The sequence below is a fragment of the Oncorhynchus keta genome, chromosome 17 (genome assembly GCF_023373465.1).
Source record: "Oncorhynchus keta strain PuntledgeMale-10-30-2019 chromosome 17, Oket_V2, whole genome shotgun sequence".
In the NCBI taxonomy this organism is placed as follows: Eukaryota; Metazoa; Chordata; class Actinopteri; order Salmoniformes; family Salmonidae; genus Oncorhynchus; species Oncorhynchus keta.
Genome location: NC_068437.1, coordinates 16,895,825 through 16,920,045, shown reverse-complemented (window position 1 = coordinate 16,920,045; position 24,221 = coordinate 16,895,825). Strand labels below are relative to the sequence as shown.

The window sequence follows — 24,221 nt, the reverse complement described above, 5'->3', positions numbered from 1 at the left end:
ATTTTGTTGTGTTGCAATATGGAGATTACGCAGTGGTGCAAGTTTCAGACATTTTCAATTACTAGATAGCAGAATGACCAACAGATAGTTTAATTGTTTTTAATGACCAAAATTACAAACAGTATAAAAGTGGATGGCTGGGAGATGGATTTTCTCCCTTGGTCACAAACCCAATTGGTGTGGAGATGACTTCAGTCCTGGTTCTGTCCTTTTTCCTCGACTTCTTTCCCCTTTGCAGCTTTAAAAGGACAAAACAAATGTATTATTAACAAGCTCAGTGGTCAGTATTTTCTTGAGGTGTCTATACTATTAACTATTTTGGTTTTCTAAAATGTTATTATCCATTTGAGTAACTGAATAGGTTTCTTTAGATGCTGTGATCATTTGTTCACCTGCATTCTGCAGAAGTCCCCAGTGTGTTTGCAGCCTCTGTCTCAGTCTCTCCATGGCCTCCATGTCCTCAGGGAGAGGGGCCCCCAGGGGCCCCAGAGAGGGAGCAGGGTCCCCTAGCAGAGAGGCTGCCGTGGTCCCTACAGCCTCCTCCTCACCCTCCTGGGATGTGACAACAATATGTTAGAGGATCATCCCTGCAACACTCATTCGACCGTGAAAAAAATACAGGAGAAAAAATAATCATAATTCAAAATACTTTAAAACTGCATAGCTAGGACCAAGTCAAAGTGGGGCCCTCACTCCCTCGGTGTCCCTCTCACCTGTAAAAGGGCAAGTGTGTGGCCCTGTGCCAGGCCCTGGAGTAGGCTGGTGATCTGTGCCCAGGCTGCCTTCCCCACCCCACTGCCTGGCCCCCGCACCAGCAGCACCAGCCCAGGGTCATACTCATAGGCCAGAGGCAGGAGCAGGCACAGCACAGCCTGCATCAACCCTGCCACATCACTGCAGCCCTGTGGTGGGACACAAACACACACACACACACTGACTGTAATAATACACTGTACACAATAGATGCTGTGCATTAAAAGTAAGGTAGAACATAACATACATCTCCTCCATAAAATCTTGGCAAGCGCAACAAGAGAATCATATCGCAGGAGTACATTTCCTCTTCCAAATAATTTGCTGTACCTTTAACAGAGACACAGAAACCTGATATCTGGACTTCTGCTCCTCTGGCTCCTTACTGCTGATCTGCACCACTAGTGCTTTCCTAAAAGAGAAAAGAGATGGGTTAGAAGGGTATTTATGACTGTGCGGTTACTCAACGTACTGTGCAAACATTCTCACCCGTCCTCAGTGACGTACGTCGGGATCTCCCCATCCCCCAGGTACACCAGCAATAACCTGTGAGGAGAAACACTCACCAACTGAGTGTTCGCCACCAGTTCCTGTGCTGGCTTATGCATGTCCAGTATTGAGAATGTACTCAAGGTCAAAGGTCATAAACTGTGTATACCGGTTGGTGAGAGACATCCGAGCATGCTGCGCGGCACACAGCATCGCCACGGAGACATCAGGCACCAGCGCCAGACCGTTACGAATCTGACAGACAGTTAGCATCAAAGTGCCAGGTTAGCCAAAGATCAGAGGCCAAACCACACCATCTCTCTACAACTTGTGGTGCTGGGAATAATAGCCCCATAGTTCAGTTCATAATACATAAACACACAATACCCTCCGTGTATTCCTCATGTTCCAGCCCCAGGAATAGCAATGTGTTGCATTGCTTCGTCACAAGCAAACAAAGGCAACATAAAATGTACTGGAACTAAAGAAAACACACGGGCAAAAGTTGTGTGCAATTGATAACATCACGCTCAATTGAGGGCATTTGATGAATGTAATGACTCACAATGCAAAATGAGTTTTGATGAGTAAGATGAAATTACGCTTAACTTCTAAACACAGCTCACCTCTTGTTTCTTCATCTTTTCAAAGAGCGCGATGACGCTGCAGAGAGACATGAGAGCATCCTCCTCTGCCGACCCTTCAAAAAAGTTATCCCTGGTTATAAAATAAGACAGTGTTATTGAAGCTTCACCAAAAACATTGGAGTACAATAAATACCATGTGTATTCATAGTGATCAAAGTACAAATTGATTAAACAGGAACTATGATCATACTTTAAAAGTTGCACTATGCAGAAAACGCTCCGCCATTTCCTGGTTGCTCAAATTCGAATAGTTGGCTTAATTTCAGTTTATGTGACAAAACAAGCAAGCAATAGTGTAGAGAATCATTGTACCATCTAAACCGTTGTCAAATATATTTTATATAACCAAAAATATTGTATTTTCAGCTGTTTGAAGCTGGTATACAAAACCGAAAGTAAAAGACAGCAAAAACCGGAAGCATAGAACAGATCTACCACTTCTTATACTTGATATTAATGAGGACAGATCTATAACACACATTTCTATGTGAATTTGATCAAGTTGGCTAAAAAGTTACATATTGCAGCTTTAACATTATTGTGGGTGAAGAATGTATCTGGGGACATTTGTTGGGGACAGACTTAAATCTCTGAGGTATCGCAGGAGTATAGGTTAGGGACAGACCTTAGTCTTTGCAGTATCTCAAGAGTTGGTGCCAGTGATGACCTCACACGATCACATCTGTCAGGGACCTCCAGGTCAGCAGGGAGTGCCACTTCAGTGTGGACCGGAGGAGCCAACCGGGACGGAGGCTTCATCCACACCACCTCCTCTTCCTCCGCTTTCTGACCATCCCCTTCTTCTTTCTGACCCCCCTCAGCCTGGACACCCTCTTCCTTCTCTGCCAGCTTACAGCGTTTAGTGCTGGGCTCAGACACGGGTGGGGCAACTGGAAGGGAAGTGAATGGAAGGAGGGAGGAAAGATAAGATTAATAGCTATATTAGGGTAATGCAGGTTGATATGTTGTAAATGAAGTGATGAGATCTGAGTGTGATGTTATATAGTACCTGTGTGTTTGAGGCAGGCCCAGTAGGGCTTGTGAGCTGATCTCACACACTGAATGGACTCCAGAGCACTGCAGGGTCGGAGAGAGCGAGGCAGACACAATGCAGTGCGTTAACTGACTATACAAGCTATTTAGGTTATAGCCTTTTTAAAGCTGTGACTGACACATCAGCCCACCTCTCACATGGGCCGTTCAGTTCTGACGTTTGGGGGGCGGGATCTCCGAGTAAGGTCTGGACGGTCTGGCACACTGATTGGGCCAGTGAGGTCAAGTTGTACCCTCCCTAAACATTTTTTTTTTTAAATAGAGTGAATCGAGGTACAAAAAAACAGCAAAAACAGTTCCTGTTTTGTTCATGAGACTCATTTCAGAAAAGAGTGACGCTGTTAAATATCATAAGTCTATGAGTGACCGTCACCTCCAGGACAGCACACAGTTTCCCCCCAGCCAGGGACTTCAGGAGGTGGGTCAGGTGGGCAAAGATGTCTGGGGTGGCACACATGTGACCCTGGGACACAAACATAAAAGAACGCTTGATTATACTGTACTACCGAAACAATAGTGTCTAGGTCTATATTAGTTGGTCATTCATTTAAGCAGTAGAATGCCTTACCTCTGGGTCTCCAATGGCAGAGTCAAAGCCAGCACACACAAAGACCAAATCTGGGCTGAACTGGAACAAAGAGTATTCATTTCTCTCAGTCATCATTTGAGGTTGATATGTAGAGAGAACGTCACACACGTTTTGTGAGTGCTGCCGAATTCTGACCTGGGAGAATGCCTCACCTCATATGCAATGGGTAGGAGAACATGGAAGAAGACAGAAAGGTAATCACTGTTCTCCATCCCCACCTGTAACCAGTCAAGAGATCAAATTGAGAACTGAAGGCATAATGCTACTGAGAAAGTAACAAGTAATGTATGGTAGGCAGGGCTACTTGATATAAAAGGACTTCTAGAATTCTACTTCTATGGAACTCACCTTGTTCCAGGGTACGTTGATGTTGAAGCCAGCACCCTTCTCCTTGCCCACACTGTCATAGTCGGATTCCCTCAGGTTGGGCCAAAAGCCTTGGTGCTCATAGCGGTGCCAGGAAAAGTACAGCACACTGGGGGTCAGTCAGAGCAATCTGCAGATCAGACAGGTTTGATTACCAGACTAAAGGTCCAGTTAGGATCAAGAAAAGACACTTACCTTGGGTCATCCTCGAAAGCGAACTGCACCCCCTGTCCGTGATGCACGTCCCAGTCCACTATCAACACCCTGGGGAAACAAAAACATTCTTCGAAAAACAAACACACATTCGCCCATTGTATTTCTAAGTCTACTTTCAAAAGGCCTACAATGGAATCAGTTAAGAGTGTGTTCTATTCAGGCCCTGCTCACCTCTTGATATCGTACTGTTTCTTGGCATAGTGGGCAGCGATGGCCACGTTGTTGAACACACAGAAGCCGTTGGCAGCACTGCGCTGACTGTGGTGTCCTGGGGGTCTGGGGGATTGATTGAAAAAAAAAAAAGAGGTGGGAGAGGGAGGTGAATCCTGAGTACCAGATACTGTAACTGTGCATACAGGAAGTGCATGACACCTTGAGGGGCATTGCAAATAAAACAGCTGAGGACAAACCCATATGCACTCCGTTCCTCCATGGTTAAAACTCACCTGACCAAGGCCATGCCGTTCCTCACTTTCCCCGTCATCACACTGTCCACCAGCTGGAGAGTGGCCCCGATGGCCAACTTGGCACAATGGTAGATGTTCTAGAGGCGAAAACACAGGCAGAGATCATGGGTTTCACAATGCTAACTCTGTTTCGGTCAGCCTCATAGTCAGGTCCCATTCTGTGCTTTTCTATATTATGTGCACTATACTGTATCTTCTCCATTTGGGACAATGCAGCGATTAGTTGATTGATTGACTTGTCGGTTGGTTAGTTGACTGACTGTCCATGTCATCTCACCGGGTGGAAGTAGACATCCCCATACTGCTGGGTGAAGGTCCTCAGCTCATCAAGGCTCATGTGTGGTGTCTTCTTTACTGCCTCCAGGTACTCCTCACTGTAGGTACGACATAGAGCAGTGTGTGTGTGTGTGTATGTGTGTGTGTGTGTGTGTGTGTGTGTGTGTGTGTGTGTGTGTGTGTGTGTGTGTGTGTGTGTGTGTGTGTGTGTGCGTGTGTATGCGTGTGCGTGATAGACTCACCTGTGAGCCAGTAGGATCTCTGCGTCGGTGGCCTGGCGTATAGGCACAGAGACACAGCGCTCAGCCAGACCCTCCTCCTGCAGAGCTGTGTGACTGACAGTCAGACGTTCAGGGACCTCAATTTTACAAGCCGGGCTGAAGAGAGGACATGCAAAAGGACAAAGAAAGCCAAACGATTAGCAGAGGTCATTCCTACTCTGCGGTGCCTTCCGGACCACATAACTTCTGTGAAAGAAAATGATATATTTTCCATTCGTTTTGTATTCTATCAGAAAAAGGACATGTTTGACTATCAGAAAAACATATTGGTGAAGAGCAGGCACTTAAATCCTAATAAATATAGGCATATTGTTCACACACGGAACACAGCATATTTCCACCCTGTTAGGGGCTTAAATATAACTATCCGAAGGTGTTAACAATGCATGTAAATATCTAGATTTTGATTTTCTAAGTAATCAAATGTTCCTTACGCTATTATGTTCATTTATTTTCTTCAAATAATTATAAATCAATGATTATTGAGCGAAACGTGTGTTATTTTCCGAACCATTTGCACCAGATTTTCCGAGTAAGAATATCAACAGAATTTGGTCAACAGTTTTGCATATGCAGTTGACCCCTTCTATCTCAAATTACCGCAAAGATAAACATAACATTTGATGTTATTGTTCAATCATTATTTTAAAACACTGACCTAACTTGGTGGAATGAAGCATAACAGGATGGAAAGCAATAACAGGGTGGAACTAATACCAATAATAAACAAAATATTTAAACAAAGTTATATTATGCACTTTTAAATCTGTGGAAATGGTCAAAAATAAAAACAGTACATTTATAATTAGAATCACTTTCAATTTATTACATTTTCTATTTACTTTGTCCTTTTTAAAAACATTGTCAACCTAACCAGATCTCGGAGACTCAGCAGCTTCTAGAGTTGCTTCTTTTAACTCAAAGCAGTGTCACCAGCAAAGCATGCCTACACCACCTCCTCCATGCTTCACGTCGTGAACCACACATGTGGAGATCTGTTCACCTATTCTGGATCTCACGAAGACACGGCGGTTAGAACTAAAAATCTCATTTGGACTCATCAAACCGAAAAAGGACAGATTTCCACTGGTCTAACGTCCATTGCTTGTGTTTCTTGGCCCAAGCAAGTTTCTTCTTATTGGTGTCCTTTAGTAGTGGGTTCTTTGCAGAAATTCGACCATGAAGGCCTGAACAGTCGATGTTGAGATGTGTCTGTTACTTGAACTCTGTGAAGCATGTATTTGGGCTGCAATCTGAGGTTATCCTCTACAGCAGAGGTAACTCTGGGTCTTCCTTTCCTGTGGCGGTCCTCATGAGAGCCAGTTTCATCATAGCGCTTGATGGTTTTTGCGACTGCACTTGAAGAAACTTCTTGACATTTTCCAGGATTGACTGACCTTTATGTCTTAAAGTCATGATGGACTGTCATTTCTCTTTGCTTATTTGAGCGGTTCTTGCAATAATATGACTTGGTCTTTTACCAAATAGGGCTCTCTCTGTATACCACCCCAAACTTGTCTCAACACAACTGATTGCCTCAAACGCATTAAGAAGGAAAGAAATTCCACAAATTAACTTTTAACAAGGCACGCCTGTTAATTGAAATGCATTCCTGGTGACTACCTATTGAAGCTGGTTGAGAGAATGCCAAGAGTGTAAAGGCAAAGGGTGGCTACTAAGAATCCCAAATATACACTGCTCAAAAAAATAAAGGGAACACTAAAATAAAATAAAGGGAACACTAAAATAACACATCCTAGATCTAGAATGAATGAAATATTATTATATTCTTATTAAATATTTTTTTCTTTACATAGTTGAATGTGCTGACAACAAAATCACACAAAAATTATCAATGGAAATCAAATGTATCAACCCATGGAGGTCTAGATTTGGAGTCACACTCAAAATTAAAGTGGGAAACCACACTACAGGCTGATCCAACTTTGATGTAATGTCCTTAAAATAAGTCAAAATGAAGCTCAGTAGTATGTGTGGCCTCCACGTGCCTGTATGACCTCCCTACAATGCCTGGGCATGCTCCTGATGAGGTGGTGGATGGTCTCCTGAGGGATCTCCTCCCAGACCTGGACTAAAGCATCCGCCAACTCCTGGACAGTCTGTGATGGATGGAGCGAGACATGATTTTCCCAGATGTGCTCAATTGGATTCAGGTCTGGGGAACGGGCGGGCCAGTCCATAGCATCAGGAACTGCTGACACACTCCAGCCACATGAGGTCTAGCATTGTCTTGCATTAGGAGGAACCCAGGGCCAACCGCACCAGCATATGGTCTCACAAGGGGTCTGAGGATCTCATCTCGGTACCTAAGGCGACCTCTGGCGAGCATATGGAGGGCTGTGCGACCCCCCAAAGAAATGCCACCCCACACCATGACTGACCCACCGCCAAACCGGTCATGCTGGAGGATGTTGCAGGCAGCAGAACGTTCTCCACGGCGTCTCCAGACTGTAACATCTCTCACATGTGCTCAGTGTGTACATGCTTTCATCTGTGAAGAGCACAGGGCGCCAGTGGCGAATTTGCCACTCTTGGTGTTCTCTGGCAAATGCCAAACGTCCTGCACGGTGTTGGGCTGTAAGCACAACCCACACCTGTGGACGTCGGGCCTTCATACACATGCACATTTGTGGCCTGCTGGAGATCATTTTGCAGGGCTCTGGCAGTGCTCCTCCTTGCACAAAGGCGGAGGTAGCGGTCCTGCTGCTGGGTTGTTGCCCTCCTACGACCTCCTCCACGTCTCCTGATGTACTGGGCTGTCTCCTGGTAGCGCCTCCATGCTCTGGACACTACGCTGACAGACACAGCAAACCTTCTGGCCACAGCTCACATTGATGTGCCATCCTGGATGAGCTGCACTACCTGAGCCACTTGTGTGGGTTGTAGACTCCGTCTCATGCTACCACTAGAGTGAAAGCACCACCAGCATTCAAAAGTGACCAAAACATCAGTCAGGAAGCATAGGAACTGAGAAGTGGTCTGTGGTTATCACCTGCAGAACCACTCCTTTATTGGGGGGGGGGGTCTTGCTAATTGCCTATAATTTCCACCTGTTGTCTATTCCATTTGCGTAACAGCATGTGAAATGTATTGTCAATCAGTGTTGCTTCCTAAGTGGATAGTTTGATTTCACAGAAGTGTGATTGACTTGGAGTTGGAGTTTGAGCAGTGTATTTAGATTTGTTTAACACTTTTCTGGTTACTACATGATTACTAATATGTGTTATTTCATAGTTTTAATGGCGTCACTATTATCAATGTAGAACATTTGTAGAACAAAAATAAAGAAACACTGGAATGAGTAGGTGTGTCCAAACTTGTTCCTGACACTGTAGATAAAAGTCCTAATACTTACTTAGCACTGCTGTTTTCTCCGCCCAAAAAAAGATTGACACTTCCTGAATGTGATGCAATTGTGGGAAAGGGCTGTTTTTTAAAGGGGTATCACTACCAACTAACAGAGGAGAAAGTGAAATCAGGGAAAGGGGGATACCTAGTCAGTTGTACAACTGAATGCATTCAACTGAAATGTGTCTTCCCCATTTATGACACACAGAAAATCTTAAATACTGTAACAAATACAATAATCATGAGAAAAATACTGACAACATATTTTAAGTAGGACTATAAAATAATTAATAAATATTTTTTTATTTTATTAATGATTTAAATGGCTTATATTTCTCATAGAAGACGATGAATAGCACCGGGGAGGTGTCAAAAACGCCTACATCCACTGAAATCAAAATGGTAAAACTGCATAAAAGTGCAATCGGAAAGCATTCAGACCCCTTGACTTTTTCCACATTTTATTACGTTAGACTTTTTCTAAAAATTAACACTTTTTTTTTTTAATTACCTCAATCTACACACAATACTCCATAATGACTAAGCGAAAAAGGTTATACATTTTTGCAAGTGTATTAAAAATAAAATACTACAATACCTTATTTACATAAGTATTCAGACCCTTTACTATGACACTTGAAAAAGAGCTCAGGTGCATCCTGTTTCCATTGATCATCCTTGAGATGTTTCTACAGCTTCATTGGAGTTCACCTGTGTTAAATTGAATTGATTGGACATGATTTGGAAAGCCACACACCAGCCTAAAAGGTCCCACAGTTGACAGTGCATGTCAGAGCAGAAACCAAGCCACGAGGTCAAAGGAATTGTCCGTTGAGCTCCGAGACAGAATTGTGTCGAGGTACAGATCTGGGGAAGGGTACCAACAAATTTCGGCAGCATTGAAGATCCCAAAGAACACAGTGGCCTCCATCATTCTTAAATGAAAAAAGTTTGGAAACACCAGAACTCTTCCTAGAGCTGGCTGCCCGACCAAACTGAGCAATAGGTGGAGAAGGTCTTGGTGAGGGAGGTGACCAAAAACCCAATGGTCACTCTGACAGAGCTCCAGAGTTCCTCTGTGGAGATGGGAGGACCTTCTCCACTCCACCAATCAGGCCTTTATGGTAGAGTGGCCAGACGGAAGCCACTCCCCAGTAAAAAGCACATGACAACCCACTTGGAGTTCGCCAAAAAGCACCAAAAGCCTCTCTGACCATGCAAAACAAGATTCTCTGGTCTGATAAAACCAAGATTGAACTCTTTGGCCTGAATGCCAAGCATCACACCTGGAGGAAGCCTGGCAGCATACCTACAGTGAAGCATGGTGGTGGCAGCATCATGCTGTGAGGATGTTTTTCAGCGGCAGGCACTGGGAGACTAGTCAGGATCGAGGGAAAGATGAACAGAGTAAAGTACAGTACCTAGATGAAAACCTGCTCCAGAGTGCTCAGGACCTCAGAATGGGACATATGTTCAACTTCCAACAGGACAACGACCCTAAGCACACACAGCCAAGACCACGCATTAGTGACTTCGGGACAAGTTTCTGAATGTCCTTGAGTGGGCCAGCCAGAACCCAGAATTGAAGCAGATCCAACATCTCTGGAGAGACCTGAAAATAGCAGTGCAGCGACGCTCCCCGTCCAACCTGTCTGAGTAAAGGGTCTGAATACTTAAGTAAAAGTGCTATTTCGAATGTGTATTTTTAATACATTTGCAAACATTTCTAAACCTGTTTTTTCGCTTTTTCATTATGGGTTATTGTGCGTAGATTAACGACGGGGAAAAACGTGTTAATCCTTTTAGAATACGGCTGTAACGTAACAACATGTGGAAAAAGTCAAGGGGGCTGAATACTTTCCGTATGCACTGTATATATTTGCACTTATATCTTTCCACATTTTACACTAAATAAGAAGTGTTATTTCCTGGGGATTGAAAAGGCACCACAGAACAGGAATGACCCAGCTAACAGTGTGCACTCAAACACTTTTCAACAAGTACACTCACACGCAGCCTGCACAGGTCAGTGCACATACACACATTGCTCGTCCTAATATCTCTGCATTTCTTAATTCCATTATTTTACTTTTAGATTCGTGTGTATTACTGCACTGTTAGAACTAGGAACACAAACATTTCGCTACACCCGAAATAAAATCTGCTAAATGTGTGTATGCGACCGATACATTTATTTTTATTTGACTCACCAACTCATACGTACACACACAGCAGAACGATATTTATCATAATCAGTTTTTGCTCTCTTTCGCTATACTGCAGTGTGTGTAGGGCAACAAAAGGCACAATAAGGAAGCAAGACTTACTCAACCCATAGCAGTTTGTAGCGAGTCATCTCCTCATCATAAACCAAAGCAGTTCCAGACGACATCTTTCAACAAAGTATTCGTGACTTCAATGACAGAAGAAAGGGATCACACCTTTAAAGAAAAGTTGACGGAATGTAAATAGCTACCTGTAAAGTCGATATACGGATTTAGATTAGACTTCAGGGAAACACATTCATCGCGCTTTTCTTGCCAGCAGCGCAGACATGTTTGTGTTGCGTGACCACAGGACAGATTTGATTGGTCTAAACGAGTACATTTATACATTTTGAATTTCATTATGTTTTTAGATATTAATAGCACAAGTGGATTTGTAAAATGACCTAAGGTCAATATTTGTTGAGCTCAATCAAAATAAAACATTCTGTAAAAATGCAAGCTTTATGTCTTCATAAATTCACCCTCCCCCTTGTGGTATGAGTTGGTATGTTTTAGGGTTTGAGAAAAAAATACAATTGATGGTCACTTATAAGACACGAGTCCTGTTAGAAAATAACGTTTCAATGTGACTGTACCATATCACCTAACACGAATTCCAATATGATGAAATCTGAAGTGCTTTCTTGACCAGATTATATTTCAGAGCACTACATAAGAGAAAAAGCATGTAATGAGATCCTCCTCAGTATCCCAGGGTGACTGGCTGGTGACAGGATCCAGTCAAACAAATTAGATTGGAGCCAGGCGATGAATTCAGTGACTACAGCCAGCTGGCATCAGCCACCCTGCCAGATGGTCAGCTCCACAGCACCTACCATGACCAGCAGCAATGGGGCACTGTGTTTCAGTGGCCATTGGAGGCCAAAACAGAACACTTGATCAGTCATTTCCAGGATTCATCTCTACTGCCATCAACCAGAAATAGTCCCCACAGCCCCATAAGCATTGAGCTACAACACTGTACTATATAAATGTCAATGTATGTTGAATATAGTAATTGTTTTGATCAAGCAACACTGGTTTTATGACAGTAAATGCTCCAGAAAAGCCACCCATTATTTTGACAATGGAATTGTAGGGTGGGTTGATGTTCTTGGGCTGAATACTTACCATAGGGTATTATCTTGAACTTGTAAAGTTGCCTAAGAGTGGCACAGGTTAGAGCAGAATGATACATCTGATCCAAGGCCATGAATAACGGCACAAAAAGCATTTACACTCAGCATTTTAATTCTCTTTCTGTAAGAGAGCTAGTTTCAAAAAAAAAAAAAAAAAAAAAAAAAAACATTTTACAGTTAAAAAAGCAAACAGTAATTCTGTACAACAATGGTCAGGTCATTGTAGTACCCTGGGAAGTAGCAGGGGTGTCACAGAGCAACACCATGGGTTACATAAACCGTTCTACACAGCCCCTTTAAAGTGCTTCTGTAGCACGTCAGCGGTTTCAAAAACATATCTCTGAATTTCTCCAGTGCTGCAAAGCTTTAAAAGACAGTAAAAACTTCCTGATAAAAAAAAATGAAGAAACTAAGAAAATGATCAGAGTAGTAACAATATAATATCAGAGTTGTTACTCTTGGTAGCGTGGGATGAGGTATGATTTCCCATCACCCTGACTGACACAACATGAGAGGAATGACCTTTGGCTTGGCAAAGTATCAAAACACTCCCACACACATACATACAATATAGACTGTTAGTCTCACATACAGTAAGTAGACACCCACTAAAGGACAGACTGCTCGGCAGCCTGGAAAAGCAGCCCAGTGGGCCTATACGAAGCTCAGTGGGCCCAGTTCTGTTGTATTAGTTGAGCCAGGTGGTGTTGAGCTGAGTCTGGTTCTTGATGCTGGTGTCCATCTTGAGCACCTCTCTGATGGCCATGGTGGCATAGGTAGAGGGAGGCAGGGAGAACTCCATCCTCAGAGCCCTGTACTTCCCCTCTGGTGGGTGGAGGAGAGAAAGAGTTAGGAGAAACACACTACCAAGAGCCTTTTTCAATTTAATGGGGTACAGATACAAGGTGAGTGGAAAAGTACCATATATTGATTAAATCACAGCAACAGGATGAAACTAGAACATACCTTTGTTGAAAACTGGGGGAGGTTGGTCCTCTAGTTTCTCCACATCAGTGTGGACCAGGGAGACACGAGGGTCCTCATAGTTAATCACCTCCCTATAGAAGGAGAGATGATACAAGAAACACAACTCAGGAATGTAGAGGAGGAAATATTATACAAGGCAATCACATTATCATGCGCAAAGTAAAAAGGAAGCAATCCTCAGCTCCTTTTTATGCATTTAGAATGTGTAACAAAAACTTCTCCAACACTATTCCTTTGCTTTTTTTCTATAGTTAGCCAAGACTGAATGAATTGATACTGAGGGGATAGCGAGTGTTACAGACCAGCTGACGTCACTGGGTTTGATGAGGATGCGTCGGTAGGCCCCGGCCAGAGAGTAGTCCCTCACCCTGTGTCTCATGTTGTCAATGTCCAGGTTATCTGCACTCAGCATCTCCCTGTAGCCCTTACCCACTGTTACAGAACAGGAGGAAAAGACACAATCACATCTGAAACACACACCTCAACCACATATCTGAATAGAATAGTAAAACAGAATAGAATACTCCAGAGATCTTTTAAATTTTTTTTTTACATTTTATTTAACTAGGGAAGTCAGTTAAGAACAAATTCTTGTTTACCATGACGGCCTACCACTCCAAACCCTAACGACGCTGGGCCAATTGTGCGCCGCCCTACAGGACCCCCAATCACAGCCCGTTGTGATACAGCCTGGAATCGAACCAGGGTCTGTAGTGACGCCTCTAGCACTGAGATGCAATGCCTTAGACCTCTGCGCCAAACAAGCCAAATTAAACTAGTTCAAACCGGACAAACCGTTCGGTAAGGTAAAGGAATGGTAAAAAAACCAAATGTCAATTAAGGAGATTGTTTCCGATTATGGGGGAGGGGAGAGCTTAAGGGAGGAATCGAGACATGGTGGGAGGATGCAGGGCTCTCTTACCGTGGTGAGTGGGGTAGATGACGTCAAACCCTGGTAGGGGCATCACCACGTCTTGGATAGAGTGGGTCTCGGCCTCTGCTGCGGACAGCACGAATGCAGTGCCTGGAGATAAGAGGGTGAATAGCAGTGGTAGAAAAAGTACCCAATTGTCATACTTGAGTAAAAGTAAAGATACCTTAATAGAAAATGACTCAAGTAAAAGTCACACAGGAAAATACTACTTGCGTAATATTTATTTTGCGCTACACATGCAACACAGCATTCCTAACCTAGCCCACAATGTCTGCTGTGTGGATCGAGCAGTCAACAAGTCGAGCCGTCATTTCAAAGAGTAAGACAATTTCAGTGACACAACTCAAAGTGAAATCCATTAAAGCCAAGATAATGGATTCATTTCTTGACAATCAACCGTTCTCTGTTGTGGGTGATGTTGGATTTCGCCAACTGGTTGAGCACCGGTACACACTACTAAGTGTGCTATTTTTCAGATATTGCCCTACACAGTAATAGCATCACTACTATTAGCTTCATGAGATACAAACTATAGGTCTTTGCATGTCAAAAAATATACAGTAGCGCTGTCAAAGTTGTACAAAAAAAGTAGGCAAATAAGCAAACACCGGACACGAACGATGTGTTCACAATACCGCGTTAGTAATAAGGCAGAATTTGTTCGACCGCAACTTCTGGAGTAGCTAGCTTTAGCTTGGTACCTAGGTAGCACCAATACAATCAGCCTGAAAACAATGACCAGTAGAAACTGCAGTAATTTTCATTATTCTTAGCAATGATTTAGGAATCCTTGTGAGTAAGTACTAGATAGGTTGCCACTTGTTGTTCACCTATTGAAATTGAACTTCAGTTCATGAAAATAAATAGCTAGCCAGCTACATAACCCTGTTGCCCAAAGCTAACGTTATAAGCAGCCAGCTAACTTCACCTGGCCAGTGAGGCTCGACCTCACAGGGTTGTGTTGTGAAGCTAGGATTAGGCACAAGTGGAATTTGCGGTTTGCCTTCAAAATAAAAGTATGTCATTGACAGTGACACAAATAAATACAAATATTACAATTATGTCATACTTTTATTTTGAAGGCTAACCGCAAAGTCCACTATTGTTGCTAACGCTTATTGTGGCTAGCTTCACATAGATGGGTCCGACCACCATTAATCAAATAAGTGTTTTTTTAAATAAGGGTTATTTTTAGATGATGACACCTAGCTAGCTAGCTAGCTAACTATAGCTACTGAAACAGATTGTCATTTTGCTGTTTTTGGAGAAGAACATTGTTTGCATCCATGAGTTTGCTAGCTTTTTTATGACCAGCACTGTAGATGCGCGAGACAACTTTACCAGCATCATAGCATACATATCGATGAATCGTTGTGACATAAGAAATATGAGTGATGGTGTAATCAATGTGTAACAGCTATGTAAAAGATTTATTAACGCGTTAAATTATTGGTGTGATGTGCAGTCATATTCAGGTCCTGATTGGTCAACAAGCTTATTTGACACGTAAAATAGTGTAGTGTTATCTTTGACATGCAACGGCATTCCATAGAAATCCTGGTTGAGAATGAAACGACTGAACAAATGAACAACGAAACAGTGAAGTAAAAGTTGTCCAAAATATAAATAGAAAAGTAAAGTACAGATACCGCAAAAAAACAACTTAAGTAGTACCTTAAAGTATTTTTACTTTACACCACTGGGAATAGGAGGATGTCTACATTTTGTTTGAGACCCTACATAGAATGAGCACTTTAACTCCGTCAGCTCAGCGAGTGGTCTGAACCCCTTTGTTAGACATGAAGTATTACACTTTAGAGCCATCTGTGAGACAGGCACTCTGGGCCGTGTGCTCCATTACTTCCCTACAGAACATTTATTCAAGAATTCCAAACCACACGCGCTGGTGAATCAGAGATACACCCACAAAACATAAACAGATAGGACCCACCTCCCCTGAGCACGAGGTCTCCCTCCACAGCCTTCAGTCCGAAGGCCTCAATGCGTCTGCTGACCATGGTGTTCCACATAAAGCTCTGGTAGCTGTGGATGTACATCAGCCGGTTGTTACGAGGGATCTAGAAGACAAGAGGAGGGCCAACACAGGGAGTTACCTCAGCTATAATAAACCAGAGGAAAACATACTTTAAAAAAAGGTGCACCAAGCAGAAACTCCTCCGCCATTTCGTGGTTGCTCCAATTTGAATAGTTTGCATAATTTCAGTTTGTGACAAAACAAGCAAGTATAGCGTATAGAATCATTGTACCATCTAAACTACTGTGAAATATATTTTTTATGACCAAAAATATAGCATTTTCAACTGGTGGGCAAAACAGAAGGTAAAAGACGCACAAACCAAACATAACAGGAAGCATAGAAATAGCGCACATAGAACACATCTACCGCTTCTTTGACTTGCTTTCAATGAGAATGGCAGATCTATAATGCACATTTCTACGTAAATTTGGTCAGGCCGCTCATAAAGTGACATATAGCAGCTTTAATAAGTCAAACAAATCAACAGTGGACCTGTGTGGCTACATTTGTTTCTCACCTTTAACAACATAGTCCATTGGAACAACTTGGGGATAAATAAAAGGTACGTGATGTCTGATATTGCCATTTGGCAAGTGTGCGTGAGTACACCCACTGCTTCCTGACCAGTTATAAAATGTGTGTCTGCCAGTTAGTTTGTACCAGTAAAAGCGGACTCAGCTCACCATGGCGAAGGCAGTGATGATGTTCTTCTTGCCGTACATGGAGAGACCTCGGAGCAGCTGTCCCTCCACACAGCGTTTAACAGGCAGCTTCTTTAGCGCTGCTTCTGGGTCCTGGGACTGGGCCCACTCCTCACGGCACTTCACCAGATAACCTTTCTCCGCTTGGCAGAGAGAGCGAGAGCGGTAAATCAATACATCATATTCTATTAAAACATCCTTTTTTACATCTGCAGTTGTCACAAAGGCCACGCTGTGGCAGAAACCGTTCGATATAAAGACAAATGAAAGCCCGTAAATGTTTTACCTCCAGGGCGAGGCTTCAGGATCAGATCTATCACTTCCTTCCAGTTGTCTTGCAAGATGGCCCTGGTCCAAACAAAGGGACAACAACAACAGTCAATCATCCATCCCTGGCAACCCTGTACACCCATGGGCCGGTTACCCTATGCACCAAGGGGGTCATGTTTTTACCTGCCGACCCCATACCCAAATGTTTGAGAGTCCCGTGTCCTTACTTGCCAACTTGGTGTGTGGGCACGGCGGTGGTGCCAAAACGCTGCATGCCGTAGTAGTTGATGAAGCCAGTCTCTCTAAGGGAGGACATGGCCTGCTGGACCTGCTCCTCTGTCCCTGTGATGTTCCTGTGTGGGAGGTAACCAGCCGGGAACAAATAGCAACGTGTAGATCAGATTAAAAGTTGCTGCGCTATTTTAATTGTTCAATGAATCAAATCAGGATTGGAGAGTAGTTTTGAGTTACAAAGTTCAAGCAAAGAGATTACACACATCGACATGTGCAGCTTGTATCCACTGACCTGATGACCACAGTGAAGTGATTGCCCTGTAGTTCTCCGAGCTTCAGAGGGTGTTTCTTGTAGCAGAAGTTTCCCAGTTTAAAGTTATTGAGGCACTTGTTGAGGTGAGACAGTCTTTCTGCTGTGATCCTGAAGGGACAGAGAACATAGGTTAAGTAAGTACATAATTACAAGTATTTGCTGATAGAGGCAAGCCACCACTCACTTGAGAACTGCAATCTCCTGCACAGTGATGGCTCTCTTGTCCTTGGTCCCCATGTAGGAGAAGACATTGGGCCTCATCCTGGGAAATAACAGACACAAAGTCAGGAGTTGTACAGTTTAGTAGAAGTTTTGCTTACATATTGTGGGGAAAATGCTATGAGAAACTGTGTGTGTTTTCTACCTGAGGAACTTGGAGAGCACGTTGATGGCCTCCATGGTGTCTCTGTTCTCCTTGTAGAGGACGAAGTGGCAGAAGGCCCCGCGGCTCTTAGGCCAGGAGTGTTTCCTAGGGGCTGGCCAGGGAGACAGGAGGACAGGAGTGAGTTGTGGAGATAAAGGCAGAGTATCAGACAGACTGCATCTGTCAGAGAATACACCTGCATCAGTAGTCAGGGCTTTGGTATGCTTTTCAAATGACCATCTTCCTCCTTTATCCTTTTGTGCGGAGGCAGCTCTGTTAAGGAGCCCAACACAGACAGCAGCAACCACTTATTTAACAACTGTTTTATGCCACGAGCATCCTGCATATATGTCCCAAGACGGACGCCTCAGTAATTTAAAATGCTGCCCTCAAACACTCATTCCCCATTGCTCTAAACTAACCAACTGGGATTCTTCTTCCTTAGCCTACACCCTGAAATTGGTAATGACTATTTACCATAGGCTGAAAACAGTAGCCATATTGAACAAGCAGGATAATCAGAGTGGTTTTATTATTTATTATGTGCAGCACTTTTTCTGGATCATAACGGGGCTTAGGTGGTGGGCGTGGCTAAAGGTGACCCAATATTTTAGAGCCCCTCCAGGTTGGTCAGTGACAAAATTGAGCTGTTTTGAAGCTAGTTTCCTGCAATTCTACACACCTTGCCATTGCTTGTGCTATCCAAGTGACTCAAACATAAAATCAATGAGGGCCCCACGTCATGACAAAAATACATTTGGGGAATTCTAGGTTCTCCCTGACTGTCAAGCTTGGTGATATATATTTTTTGAGAATGAACTGTCCATTATCTTTTCAACATACTTGATATCTATACACTTTTATATTCTGTTTGGACATAGGCGGCCCAACAACAAAAACACTTAAGCGGCCCGCCCAATAATTTTCTATGTAGAAAAAAAAAACGTGTCTATTTCTAACTACCAACATTTCAGAAAAAAAAAAAAAACAGACAACACGCGTTCAAACACACATGTCGGGTTGGTAAATTCCAGCAATTCCCAAAAGAGCGATGACGTCATGCCAGACAATGAGTTGCCATTTAAATCAGTTGAGGTTAATCCAACATTTGTTACGGACTGGGGTCTCCTGAAACCTGAGCAGAGTGGACGAGAAAGTCTTACCTGCAGCTTCTTTGACCTCTGTCCAGACAGAGAAGAGCAAAAGAATAGGATATAAACGATAAAAGAATGTTACTAAAACACGGTCGTGGACCGCTAGACAGACAGACCGGCAGGGGTGGCGAGGTCAGCATGCAGGGTTAGAATGCCGTTGTGTCTAAACCATTCTGTGCAGCACGAGTGTTCCGTGGGCATGACAGAGTAGCCATTATTTGATGACTACCATGTTGTGCTCTTTTTGAATAGGCCACTACATTTACAGGAAATGATTCATGTGAAAAACGGTGACGTCTTAAATGATCTTAACAAGCCTAGGGACTTGATTCATAGGCAAAATATGCCAGTCCACATCGAGAGAGAGAGACTGATGATTTTTTGGGGAGACTTCTAACGTCTAAAAGTTCACAGAAACCTGGATAGAAATCAAGATCCATGTGATCACTCTCAGTCCATGGGACTGGTCGGGATGTTTAGTCTGGATCTTTAGTCAGCATCATCATGCACGTGTGTTGACATCACACATGCACCTGCTCATTCATGCACCCTACATATAATCCCATAGCCAACCCAGTAGCTACTCAGTTTAGAGAGAACCCCATGCAATCAGAGACATGAGGCCAAGCTGAACAAGGGCATGCAGCACCACCCTTTTCCAAACATTCAATCATAACTTTCCCCATTCTGAAATATAAACTCTTTGTTGAAGTGAGAGAATGTGAAAGCGACTTGATTCGGTTCTATGATCGATGTTACAGAGATTTCACCCAGCAATAGGAAATAAACCAGAGACAACCCAGAAAATCTCCAATTCTCTCCTGTACCTGCGAGGGCTTTCTGTCCAGCTGCGTGGTAGGCCACGATGAACTTCTTTCCCTCCCGCTCCTCTGTCTTGGTCTCCAGTCCAGGGTACAGGGTCTTCACAGCCTTGTGGACCAGGGTCCGCTTCTCTTTTGTGTCATCAGCTACCTGTGTGCGTGTAATCAAAACTTAATTGATCTCTAAAGTTTGCCTTTTTAGGACCGTGGTCAAATGTAAACTTAACATCTTAACTAGAATGATACAATGTGCAATGAAAAGAAACGTTGTGTGCTTGGTGGTAACGGTGCATGCACTCACCTCTATAGAAACATCACCCTCTTTGTTCTTGAAGAGTTGTAGCTGCTCCAGCTGCTGTTTCTGCTCCTCTGTGAAAACCTGGGACTCTGGCTGCTCTACTGGGGCCTCCTATTGCAAGACAAGTCCAACATCAGAGTTTAACTTCGGCAATGACTTATAGATTATATTTCACTCTAAACTGCAAGACTAAAGAAATGTATACTGATTCATTGTTAGCTCACCTCAGCCTCCTCAGGAACGGAGAGATCATCCAACCGCACAGTCTTGCCTTCTTTGTTGATCTCGTGCACCACAAAGTCAGAGTACCTTAACACAGACAGAGCAAGAGCTGATCTCAGTCATAGCGAAACACACACAGCAACACATACGCCATGTAGGAGGGCAGGAGTCAGGACTAACCTCTCCTTGAGAATGCCTGAGAACCCCTGGTGTTCACTGACAAACTTCAGAATCCCCACATCCAGCTCTGTGAGGCCATGCTTCATCATCTCTGCAAAGGCCTCTCCTGACCCCAACCCTTCCCCTTCTCCATCCTCATCCAATGGCTCCGTCTCTTCCCCCTCTGGCTCTTCTCCCTCATCCTGGGGCAGCTTGTGAGAGGGCCCTCCGTTCTTCTCCTCCTTCTGGACTCTGGGTCTCTTGGTGCTGTGGTCAACCTCCTCCTCCAAAGCAGGGCATGCTCTCTTCTCCCCCCCAGGGGCAGGGACCAGCATGGGCTCTGCATCGGCCATAGGGATCAAGCTGAGGGGCAAGAGAAGACATCGTATTGACTCAGCATGTCATTGTTAACATCCACACCACTACTACAAACACCTACTCTTATAGAATGAATGGAGAAGCTCACTTTACTTGAACCAAATCTGTATTTTGGACATCAATGGCATGTTATAGAAGTGCCCAGACACATTCTTTGCGATCTCACTTGTTTTGGAGAAACTAGCCCCACCAGCGAGATACTTCCTCAGGCTCAGTTGCAGGGGCACAGATAAAACATTAACAAATGGCTCCGAAAAGACCCAAATATGTCCTTTTAGAAACGGCAACACTCACTATAGTGACACAGGTCTTTAGATGTACACATGAAATGGTGTCATTCCAGAAATGCATCCTCAACGTTAAATTCCATTTTGTGCGACTCGAGCGACACTTCTCAGTGTAGTCCAAGATCCTGTTTTGTGTGCGTATGCACGGGCAACACAGAAGCAGCACAGCTGGATAGGGAAACCTGCTTGAGTCGCACAAAACAGTTCATAAAGTCGCGGATACATTTTGGAATGGTGTTGTCAAGATACCAGAAATTTGACTTCAATACCAGGTTTAGTATGGCAATACAATACTCTATACCATCCAGATACTCTATATCAAAACAATAACACTACTGCTCTGTTCAATCGTTGGGCATATTTTGAGTTCAATGTCACCCCATTAAAAATAATAATAATAATTTAAAGAAAAACAATCATACAATCAATTTGACTTTGTTTTTACAAATCTAACTGTATATCAATGTAATGTTAATAATTTTTTGAATGGTAAATCTCTATTGAGAAACTGGATAAATCAAGATGTACCTCAGGCTAGCCACAATACAGGTAAATGCATATTCAATAGAAGTGTGCATGCATTGAGTTATTGAGTTTAATCAATTGGGGATGGGGCACAATGTGACACCAATCAGGCCCCCCCGAGGACTGGAGTTGCCCATCCCTGCAATAGATCATCTTTGGGAGAGATGAGAGAGACCGAATAAGTTCATTAATTAAGTTTTGGATGACAATCAGCTTTGAAATCAGCATATTTTGCATGATGGTTTGCATATTATCACAAACAAAGTAGTAGGTTAGTGAATTAATGTCAGCTTTAGCTGTCAGCTAGCAAGGAAAGGTAGCCTATAATAGCTGGAATCTACCTGTATCTTGCATTGTGAAGTGATCTAGCCTGTGTGGACATTGTTTTGCGAACAGTAAATAACAGTTGCAACATTTCTACATAACGTGCCGCATTATTCAAGTGTGTTACTTGTGAGCAGCATGAATGGGGAGCTAACATGATGCAGCCCATAATCCCAGTGGAGGCTAGTAGTGAGTAAGTGGAGCAGGCAGGGGGAGCGCTATAATAAGGGGTCGGGTGCACTGATAGTCAGGCGCTCGATCCATGAGACACATTTCACAGAAGTACCGAAAGTAACAAAAATTCTAATACCGAACCGTGTTTCATGTTCTAGTATCCAAAAAGTACCAAAGTTACAGTATACTGTGCAACACTAGTTAGGAATAACAATTTAATAGGTACAGCATCTAAAGACCTTCATCACTATATGGGCAGCAGGAAGCCTAGTGATTAGAGCATTGGGCCAGTAACCAAAAGGTCACTAGATCAAATTGGTTCACGTTATCTGTGCCCCTGCTGCTGAACGAGCATGCGGAAGTATACAGCTGGTAGTATACATTTCTCAAAAACAATTGAGATTGCAAAAAAAAGTATCTGGGGACTTCTATAACATGCCATTTACATCCAAAATACAGATTTGGTTCAAATAAAGTGAACTTCTCTTTTAATATAATGGGAGAGTTGTGCTGAACACTTGACTTACAGATTGCTGATAGGGACCTCAAAGAAAAAGCTGTGTATCTGGCAGACACCTGGTGCTCGGATGTCAGGAGTTCGTAGATGGGGTGTATGGTACCTCAAAGCAACCCAAAGAGAATTCCTGATGGACCTATGGATGTAAACAAGGCATTTTTTAATATATTTGTTTTACAAAGCATGTCACTCCAACCAAATATTCTGTGAACACTAGCCTCTAGCAAGGTACTGGATTGGCCTTTTTAACACCACCCCTTTCCGAGTTTGGGAAACCCTGCCCTCCACGTTTTTCAACTGGTCGTTCAGAACAGCATCGGTTCCGTTTAATTGAACGCTCTACTACGTTTTTTTCGCACTGGACGCAGCTCAGTTGTAGGCGATTCACTAATTAATCAGTAACGCAAAAACACACGGGCCCTTTTTTTGCGCACCGGCCCTCATATCCTGCACCCTCCAGACCACCGTAACGAAATAATTGCATAGTGCACTGTTTATCTAGTAGTATGATGATAGCCTGATTGGCAGGATGATTATGTAACTAACTACTGTAGCATCATTGTAAACACGACATGATCAATTATTCCGTTTAGTTATAGCGAATGCATCTTCCTTTCTGGAACGGTGTAGCAACGTTTCACACTGTGGCTATGCTATTGCATTGTTGGTACCCAGTTCCATGCAACTGGCAGATGGTTTGGAAACCTGTTTAATTTCATAGATGCATGCCTCTGTTGTGATGTTATCTTCAACTGACTAATTAGCTGCTAGCTAGCCTGCTAACGATAGCTCATGTCAAGTAGAAACATGACTTGTCAAATGCGCACACTAATGCTTTTATCCAGGGCAAAGCTATGCATAGTTACATGAATGCAATGTGGAAATACGGACATGAATTGTTTCTATTGCAAAATCGGATTTACCTGCTCGTACAGGGGTTTAGTAGAGAGCGCACAATAAAGTACGCCAGGTTTCCTACCCACGTGTATTTGACTCCGGAAATAGTCACTCCTTGAAACCCGCCCATATCAAACACTCATTGCCTCAAGGGCCTGTCAATCACAAAGCTCCAGGCTATTAGGGTTACTTTGGCCACACACCACGGTGTTACAATGTAGAATTATATTTGATATATGAGTAGCCTATGTTTTAGCAGCTTCCTCTTAGTGTTCAATGACGATACCTCCTCCCTCATACATTATAATTTGAATAGCCTAGTATTAATCTAGGCCTCTAATAAGAACATGTAGGTTAACCAATCCCAGATAGGTCTATTCTCATTCAACATTTATTTGAGAAATAGGCCTATTTGTAGGAAATGTGTTGTTCAGGGTCAGGGATAGGGATGCTTGTGATCCAGGGTGAGATAATAACGGATTATGTTTGCCATATGACTCACCATGGCTACGGATTATGGGGTGCCACAACAGATTAATTTCCAAACCCATTCACCTAACCAGCTAGGCCTATCTGACCATGTCTGGGTCCCTCCAGTAGTCTAGCCTTAACAGTTCTCCAAATTGGTAAGATCCTTTAAGATAGCAACTCGGACAGAAAAGTAAACCAACGTGTCAATAAATGTTTGTTTTTTTCACCTTTATTTAACCAG

At 43.2% G+C, this 24,221-nt stretch overlaps 2 protein-coding genes across 3 annotated transcripts; both read right to left on the bottom strand.

Annotated features, from left to right (window-relative positions):
* Window positions 1–83: 83 nt before the first annotated feature.
* hdac10 (histone deacetylase 10) lies at window positions 84–11,097 on the bottom strand. Of its 2 annotated transcripts, XM_035790785.2 has the most exons (21): window positions 10,983–11,088; window positions 10,834–10,898; window positions 5,099–5,233; window positions 4,858–4,954; window positions 4,560–4,657; window positions 4,285–4,389; window positions 4,093–4,161; window positions 3,880–4,006; window positions 3,684–3,749; window positions 3,511–3,570; window positions 3,316–3,405; window positions 3,074–3,180; window positions 2,899–2,966; window positions 2,515–2,779; window positions 1,869–1,959; window positions 1,412–1,497; window positions 1,243–1,299; window positions 1,084–1,165; window positions 714–902; window positions 393–552; window positions 84–238 (listed from the first exon to the last, which is right to left on the bottom strand). In XM_035790785.2, the coding sequence occupies exons 2-21, from the start codon at window positions 10,896–10,898 to the stop codon at window positions 192–194; spliced, it is 2,064 nt and encodes a 687-aa protein (XP_035646678.1). In that variant the 5' UTR covers window positions 10,983–11,088; the 3' UTR covers window positions 84–191. The 2 variants fall into 2 exon arrangements, with proteins under 2 accessions (XP_035646678.1, XP_035646679.1); XM_035790786.2 differs by having other exon boundaries at window positions 10,834–11,097.
* A 964-nt stretch (window positions 11,098–12,061) lies between these two features.
* On the bottom strand, window positions 12,062–23,695 carry LOC118396529 (pseudouridylate synthase 7 homolog). The gene is made up of 17 exons (XM_035790784.2): window positions 23,536–23,695; window positions 22,623–22,748; window positions 20,429–20,770; window positions 20,251–20,335; window positions 20,030–20,137; window positions 19,735–19,879; window positions 17,754–17,865; window positions 17,574–17,651; window positions 17,369–17,497; window positions 17,070–17,195; window positions 16,859–16,920; window positions 16,555–16,715; window positions 15,785–15,911; window positions 13,822–13,923; window positions 13,202–13,331; window positions 12,879–12,970; window positions 12,062–12,737 (listed from the first exon to the last, which is right to left on the bottom strand). Exons 1-17 carry the CDS (start codon window positions 23,637–23,639, stop codon window positions 12,601–12,603), a joined length of 2,166 nt encoding a protein of 721 aa, XP_035646677.1. The 5' UTR covers window positions 23,640–23,695; the 3' UTR covers window positions 12,062–12,600.
* Window positions 23,696–24,221: the final 526 nt, after the last annotated feature.

Coding starts and splice junctions, on each gene's coding strand:
- hdac10 (XM_035790786.2), bottom strand. CDS start 10,898: ATGTCGTCTGGAACTGCTTTGGTTTATGATGAGGAGATGACTCGCTAC. Junction 3,750..3,879: donor TCAACGTACCCTGGAACAAG/GTGAGTTCCATA, acceptor GACTGGTTACAG/GTGGGGATGGAGAACAGTGA. Junction 2,967..3,073: donor CTGAACGGCCCATGTGAGAG/GTGGGCTGATGT, acceptor CCGACCCTGCAG/TGCTCTGGAGTCCATTCAGT.
- LOC118396529 (XM_035790784.2), bottom strand. CDS start 23,639: ATGGGCGGGTTTCAAGGAGTGACTATTTCCGGAGTCAAATACACGTGG. Junction 15,912..16,554: donor TCATCACTGCCTTCGCCATG/GTGAGCTGAGTC, acceptor CTTGTCTTCTAG/ATCCCTCGTAACAACCGGCT. Junction 12,971..13,201: donor AAACCCAGTGACGTCAGCTG/GTCTGTAACACT, acceptor CTCCTTCTATAG/GGAGGTGATTAACTATGAGG.